An 8,104-nucleotide genomic window follows, 5' to 3' on the forward strand; every position below is an offset into this window, starting at 1 on the left:
CCACCTGTGAGCGAAACCATCAAACATCAGAATGGAACGACCAACTCGAGTAAAGAACGCCTCGACCGGTGGGCCGAATATTTCGAACGACAGACGTGACCACCAGCTGGCACTCATGTAGAGCTCACAGGTGAAGTAACACCCAGGACGGTGAACGTGGAACCACCTACGGTCTCGGAGGTTTACGACTGCAGATGTTCTCTCAAGCGCCATCGAACTCCTGGTCCGGATGACCTCCCATCCGCATTGTTCACAGATGGAGTAAAGTCCTCAGTCAGCGCTTGTCCGATCTGTTTGCTTGCATTTGGGAAACGGAGTCTGTTCAAGACAACTAGGAAGGATCGGTGACAGTACCGTTTTCAAAAAAGGGGCGCGTAGTGAGTGTGATAACCACAGGGGGATCAGCTTGACTTCGGTCGCAACGAAACTGTTGGCGTTAACTGTGCTTCGTAGCCTTACGGTGGCTTGTGAGCAACAAGCGGGATTTCGGCCTGGTAAGGGTTATGTTGACCAAATCTCCACACTTCGCCAGGTGCTAGAACAACGCCATACGTATAAGGGACCCACAATTCTAGTATTCCTGGATTTCCGAGGCGCATTCAACTCCGTTGATCCGTCTGTTCTGCTTGAGACGCTTGCCCAACAAGGAATGCCCAGGAAGTTTTTAAACATAATACGTTCTTTGTATTCTCAGACTTCCAGACGGAGAGCTCTCCAAAAGCACCCGTACACAAAGCGGTGTTCGTCAGGGATGCCCACTCTCCCTATTCCTTTTTAACTTTGTGATCGATGAAATCATGAGACAAACACTAGAAAGTTCCAAAAACCCCGGTGTTCAAATAGACTGTGACGAAAGCCTTGTCGATCTGGGATACGTAGGCCATATCATTCCCATCTTCGAAGAGGAGTAGAAGGCGCAAGTGTTTTTGGATGAACGGACTAAAGTCATCCCGTCTTTTGGTATGCATTTCGCACACACAAAGTGTAAGGTCATGCTAATGGACATGCAGTCACTGAACACGCCACTTACAATCCATGGGGAAGCACTCAAAGTTGTGGGCGTTTTACGTATCTTAGAAGTTGTATTAGTTCCAACTGTAGTGTGACGGATGAGGTCAATGCACGAATCTGCAAGGCTCGGGTTGCGTTTGCGAATTTGAGATACACCACCTAAGTGGTGTATCCCTGAATCTCAAGGGACGTGTGTATCAAGCTACAGTGCAGCTGTCTTTTCGTATGGCTGTAAGACTTGGACCATTCGAGAAGCGGAACTGAGATGTCCTCAGGTGTTCGACAGTCGTTGTCTCAGAACCATAGATCGTACTGTGTACTGTACTGTACTGTACACAGTGTACACTCACGTGTACTTGAACTTCGCATCTCAAACTAGGTTTACTGACATCCCGATGACGTCAAATTTGAGCATACTGGGATTCTACCGTTTCTCTAAAACAAAGGGCATGACCTGCAGGACAGGTTTTTTGGGTAAAACTCAATGTTAATGAATGCTTGGCCGGCGCGATCGAGTGCAGATGCAGCATCGATCAGTTTCTGCTGAGTGAAAGGCCTCTCGGGCCTCGGAGTTGCTGTTATACCCAGTTGGTTAGGTGCACTATAAGCTCGTTGTTGTGCACTTGGAGGATAGTGATCATTTGTGGATAAACTAGGTGGCAGTCAAAATCCATAATTTGATTTCTGGTTAAGCGTCCTTCCCTTCCCCGTCCACCTTCACCCTTTTCTTTACAATAAGGCTTTCAAATAAATCATGGTTGTACGGCAGTGAAGCATCGGTGTTGAACACTGATGTCACGTTGTCCAAGCCTAGACAGGGGAAGTCGAGAGGTAGAGGTCGGATTCGAACCACGGACCTTCCGGTCAGTAATTTCGCGCTGTAACCATTGAGCTATCCCACCCACGCAGTCTGTGACATGCCTCTGAGAATTCAAGGAATAACATTGGAAGTTGTGGAGGGCTATAAGCACCTCGAAATTTTTATCAACTGTAGCGACAGTCAACGCACGAATCTCAACGGCCAGCATTGCTTTCACGGACTTTCGCCACTTGTGGTACCAAAAGAAGCACAACTCTGGGTCTCAAAGCGCATATATTAACCTACAGTTCGGGCTGTTTGTTGTAGGACTGTGAGACTCGGGCAATCGGGGCGGAGAGTTTGAGACATCTTCAGGTCTTCGAACACTGATGTCTCAGAACTGGAGCTGGAATAGGCTGGAATTAGCGAATCCACAATGAGGTTACCAAAAGACGGATTTTTGGTGAAGCAGACGATACTCTTTTCAAAGAATGCATCCGGCATTGCAAGCTAAGGTGCCTGACAATGGGTTACGTATATCAAGCTTCCACCCTCCTAGACAAGCGGTTTTTCGCGTGTAAACTGGAGAGACGGAAACTTATAGATGGACAGAATCTGGCATGGAATAAAGGATATTACGAGAAGTTCGGATGCTGTTCACCTTCCAGGATGGGGTCCAAATGACTCTCCCTGTGCTTTGTTGGAGACAATAAACAACATGGCAGCTGACTGATGTCAGCAACATCCCTGCTGTCGATCCGTATCCAGATTCTATGACTGAGTGTTGAGAGTTTGGGCACCTCGGACGTTCATTGTGGGTTAGCCCTACGTCCTCCACCACTCCATTTTCTTCCATTATGAAAGATTTGCAAAGCAATGAAGCGACAATAAATAAAAAAGATAAAGATAATCGTTCAGCTGTAACACTTGTGTTACAGCTGCTACGCCACCCGAAGGAAGCACGAGGGCTGGGATATTCCCAGGTTTCCCAAGCCTAGACAGGGAAAGTCGTGAGACGGAGATCAGGTTCGAACCACGGACCTTCCGGTCATTAAATTCGCGCTCTAACCACCGATGCGACAATGTTCTCACCTGGTGTTGCTGTCCATGATAACGATGACGTTTCATGACCCTCCAGAGTTCGTTTCAGCCGATGCGACAATGTTCTCACTTGGTGTTGCTGTCCATGATATCGATGACGTTTTATGACCCTCCATAGTTCGCTTCACCGCATTGATTATGGAGTGCTTTAGAAACTGCGTGAAGATGCGGTTTGTACAAATAGTTTCAAATTCACATTCGCGACTTTCTCGTACAACTCGAGCAATTGTGGAAAGCACCGTCCTGATGGAAGAGTAAAACCTGTCCTCGAGGTAGAACAGCTTCAAGAAATCACATAAGGAACCCCTGAGACGTCTGAAAATACGTCTTCCTAGGATAGTGGAGTAAGGTAGATGTCACGGAGCTGTTGCCTTTCCGTCAAAAGGGTCGTGGAGACCGAGTACTCAAGATTTCAGCCCAGGTTATCGGTTTTTAGCGAAACTGGAATAGACGTCCGGATAGTTGTCCGGGACGTCGTGTAAAACAGACGTGGAAACGATGCCATTCCACTTAAATAAAAGCCAGTCTCGTCGTCGAACATTCGTCGACCTATTCATAGAATTCTAAAGGATGGTCGGTATCCCAAGTTCTTACAGATGCATAGCGACAAAATGACGCAGGGTTTGCTCTTTCGGAATTCAGGACGTCGTGAAATACGGAACTGAACACTCTTGGGCCTTACATCTTTATTTGGACTTTTCTTGAAGTAACGTAAGATAACATCCGACCGAAATTTTTTGTCAACTTTCTTGGACTTCCTGGCTGTTTGACATCTCCCACACTCCTCGTTCCTACCGTACGCCGAGGTGCAGTGGTTTCAGATACTACGAAAAAATCATTCAGCTGTAGCACCATTTCGGTGCCCAACTGCCATACAACCAGGAAGCAACAGGGTTGGGATACTGCAAGGTTGACCACGCCTAGACAGAGGTCGAGTGGCATAGGTCTGGTTTGAACCACGGACCTTTCGCTCAGTAAATTCGCGCCCTAACTAATGAGCCGTTTCGCCCAGATACTACATCTACACAGTAAGGAGAATATGGGAACGAGAACAACGCGTTGGAGGCAATAGCCCAACCACTCAATTGACGTCCTGTTTGCTTGTCCGGTATGGCGTGGGGAGGGGCCTGATCTGGCCTTCCCAATCCGCAGAGAAATACTATCTTTCAGGAGACCACCGGGACTGATACAGCCACCCAGGTAAACAAACTTACCTACTAGCTCAGTTAGGCCATCGGCAGGCATGAGGTTAGGTTCCGAGCCCACTCAGTCTTGGAGCAGCACTTTACACTTTGCCGATGTGAAGCGCATGCCAAACCGTGAGGCAGAATTATGTAAATTATTTAATATTGTTTACAGTACGACGTCGTCAGTTATAAGAGCTGTTGTCTGCGTACTCGATATGTCAGCGGACGTCCCGAGAGCATTTCGACCCCACAAGTACTGAAGGCTGATAGTGAATCTTAGATGATCTTATCTGACGAAGTTGCAGAGGAAAGGTGGAAGAGGACAGCGTCAATTATAAGAACTGTTCTCTGCGTACTCGGTATGTCAGCGGACGTCCCGGGAGCATTTCGACCCCACATGTACTGAAGGCTGATAGTGAATATTAGATGATCTTATCCGACGAAGTTGCAGAGGAAAGGTGGGAGAGGACAGCCCTGTCTGACACCACTTGATGTGGTAAACTCAGAAGAGAGCACTGATTTATGCGAAACTCTTAATCACAGTCACGGTGCTCCCTAGAACGATGGCCCGAGCATCGTATCATCACCCCATCGCCATCATCGGCCGCAATACACCGGTAATAAATAATAGTGCTTAACTGCCACATAAAGGTACATGTTTTGCGCAATTTATGGTTATGCGGGCCTAAATATTCTCATGGTGCTCACACTTATGTAGAACAGTGAGTATGGACTCCAAACAAAAATCTTTGATTCAAACACCTGATCAGAAGGCGGTGATATCTGGCGTAATACTAACACAGTAGTCTAAGTTTTAGGGAACAGGCTAACACAACTGTTCCAACCCCAACATGGAGGGCCAGAAGACTGTTTGTCAGAGCTGAGTCTATTGACCAATCTGACAGGATTCTGTGGATGTTGCGTAATCACACTCCAATACAGCTCACTGGGTTGCTAACCTACGCAAACCCTCGCATCATGATAGGGTCCAGTCTCCTAGCGATGGGTGGTTGCAACCGGATAGAATTAGTCACTGGGCCTCCAGCAGTGCCATAGTCTCATCACAGATCCAATCCTTGAACGAGTGTGGCCGGACCTCCCTTCTGAATTTTCGGAATTGCTACAGCTTCGGGTATAGCGTTTGAGTGACACATAACATGCTATTTATTGCCAACCGACAGAAAGTGTAGGCGGCTCTGATAAATTTGGGTTTTTGGGTTTCATGGGCGTTTCGTGGCCAAGATGGATGTACGCATTTTCCGTNAACACAGTAGTCTAAGTTTTAGGGAACAGGCTAACACAACTGTTCCAACCCCAACATGGAGGGCCAGAAGACTGTTTGTCAGAGCTGAGTCTATTGACCAATCTGACAGGATTCTGTGGATGTTGCGTAATCACACTCCAATACAGCTCACTGGGTTGCTAACCTACGCAAACCCTCGCATCATGATAGGGTCCAGTCTCCTAGCGATGGGTGGTTGCAACCGGATAGAATTAGTCACTGGGCCTCCAGCAGTGCCATAGTCTCATCACAGATCCAATCCTTGAACGAGTGTGGCCGGACCTCCCTTCTGAATTTTCGGAATTGCTACAGCTTCGGGTATAGCGTTTGAGTGACACATAACATGCTATTTATTGCCAACCGACAGAAAGTGTAGGCGGCTCTGATAAATTTGGGTTTTTGGGTTTCATGGGCGTTTCGTGGCCAAGATGGATGTACGCATTTTCCGTAAAGGCAGCGATAAAAAGCTGCAGAAAAAGGTACAGGATAAGAGTAAGTGATCGTTCATTATCGAAATCTGATGGTAGTGTGGTCTACTTAGGTCCAGGGTTGGATAGTTAAAGAAAATATGCAGCCAAACGATTTCTGCTACTCTTGAACTACGCGTTACAAGGTATATGGTTCGCAAACATCTGAGACAGGGGTTCTCGCTGTCTACGCTCAATTGAATTGAGCCTAAGCATTGCTCATTTCTGCAATTATTACAACCGCGTCTTAGCCCCTAACTCAAAGTGTACTTAGAGTCACATAGTCTTTGGAAGATTTAAGACTGTCAAATGTGTGATGGATCTTTCGACCCACGAACAGAGGCCACTGTCAACGGATGTTAAGCGAAGACAGCTCAAGGCATGTAAAACCAAGGCGACACCGGCGCCACCACAGCTGTGCATCCGGAAACGGGACAAGTGATAGGGCACTCAGTCAGAACACAGTACTTGTTTCTAGCTCCTCGTTCCTGACGTCAACGCAGAGGGGGATCCACAGTACGAACACGGACAGCCTGTCCTACAAGTTCTACGTTGAAAATTAAAGTCTTAGCGCCAACACATGGCATAACGGTGACGAGAAGCTCTACCAAGTCCTTTGGCTCAGAAGTCTGACCGCAAAGCGGTGGCAGAATGCTGCAAACTTACCACAGTAGCACAGGTTTGAGAAGGCCACTTTTCAACTTTCAACCTAGATGATCAGAAAGCTCTTGTCCTCCACAAACCTGGTATGACTCGTACGTGACAGCCACCTGAAACTGTAATTCGAACGTTCGTATGGATTGCTGAAAACCTTTTTACAGGCTACGCAGGTAATTAGTACCTCGCCTCAAGATGCGCCCTGAAGGCAGTTTTGCCAGTTTAATACCAATAATGAATACTATGCTGAATAACTCAAAAGTAACGCAAATGGAGCTCACAAGGTGACAGACTTGAATTCAGAACTCACATTTTAACCATTTCTTGGAATTTTTTCTGTTCGTATTCCTTTAATTTATTGTAGTCTTCCACGCTACCAACATACAGGTTGTGTTTAGTTTTCGGCTTAGGTGGTTCGAAGGGGCACGTCAATATTGCAAGGCGAGCGTCTTTGACAATCCTGGGCATTTGCGGATGTGAAAAGTCCTTGTCTATGATGACTCCCTTGACAAGAATCGATTCTTCTAATCGTCCACCAACTTTCCCTTCCACCTTGATAAGCTCAAAATCTACATCACGCCTCTCCAGATCCGCCACAGCGAGAACAGCATCCACGGCTATCTCAGCAAATTGTCGTTGACATCGATTGACACTGAAACAATATAATGAGGGTAAAAACCACTCACATTTTCGATCCAAGGGCAGTCATGGCGGTTTTTATTAGGGGTTCTTTGTTTTCAATCGAGAAGTCAAAGTGGTCGCTTATTTCGTCTAAGATACTGAGGCATCGTTTCGCTGCTAACTCATATCCGTCTGCAATTTTAATGGGGTGAATCCCGCGGTCGAGAAGCTGTTCAGCCTGCTCAAGAAGTGAACCCGCCAAGACGACGACACCCGTGGTGCCATCACCTATTTCGTCGTCCTGGGACCTGCTAAGCTGGACAAGTAACTTTGCGATTTCATGTTCGACATCCATTTTGTCTAGAATCGTACGACCGTCGTTCGTAACCGTGATATCCCCATCTGGACTGACAAGAAGCTTGTCTAGGCCCTTCGGACCCAAAGATGTGCGCAATGTGCCTGCGACAGACTTTGCTGCAAGTATATGCGACTAAAGACATGTTAGTCAGTCAAAAGCGTTACCTTATGTGCAGCAATTCCAGTCAAGCGCTTTTTCTTCTCTTGGTCTTTGAATATAATGAATGGTCGACCAAACTCATCAAAGGCCAAAGTCCCTTGGGCTTTCCCGGGCATAAACGCAGGCATCGTTGCCATGGTCGGAATTCTGCGCGCCACAAGTTCAAACGAACGCGCCCGCTGGATATTCAGTTCAACTGTATGCTTTTCACAGGCTGTTCCTGGTAGGAAAACGGGGGTTCGTAGGCTGGGTTCAGCATGACTCCAGCACTGAACCACAGGTCGAAGGAAGGGCTAAAATAGGGTCAAAGAAGCAGACCTTACCTGATGTTTCTGGTGGGCAGCTAGTTTATGTCTAACCGTCACAACAATGGTAATGATGGCAAATAAACAAGGGAATAATATAACGGGGGTTGACGAGGTCAGGCTCATCTGGTTGGGTAGTTGGCTCTTCTTGTACGGC

At 47.1% G+C, this 8,104-nt stretch overlaps 1 protein-coding gene across 1 annotated transcript in view; it reads right to left on the minus strand.

Moving 5' to 3' along the window:
* T265_09880 (hypothetical protein) overlaps window positions 1-7,779 on the minus strand; it is a gene marked incomplete at both ends in the record, with an annotated part of 10,712 nt that extends 2,933 nt beyond the window's left edge. Inside the window, 3 exons of the mRNA XM_009176087.1 lie at window positions 6,815-7,156; window positions 7,191-7,615; window positions 7,648-7,779. Coding sequence (XP_009174351.1) covers window positions 6,815-7,156; window positions 7,191-7,615; window positions 7,648-7,779 — 899 coding nt within the window. The remainder of the gene's footprint in view (window positions 1-6,814; window positions 7,157-7,190; window positions 7,616-7,647) is intronic.
* Window positions 7,780-8,104: the final 325 nt, after the last annotated feature.

Source organism: Opisthorchis viverrini (genome assembly GCF_000715545.1).
Source record: "Opisthorchis viverrini unplaced genomic scaffold opera_v5_316, whole genome shotgun sequence".
NCBI classification, from domain to species: Eukaryota; Metazoa; Platyhelminthes; class Trematoda; order Opisthorchiida; family Opisthorchiidae; genus Opisthorchis; species Opisthorchis viverrini.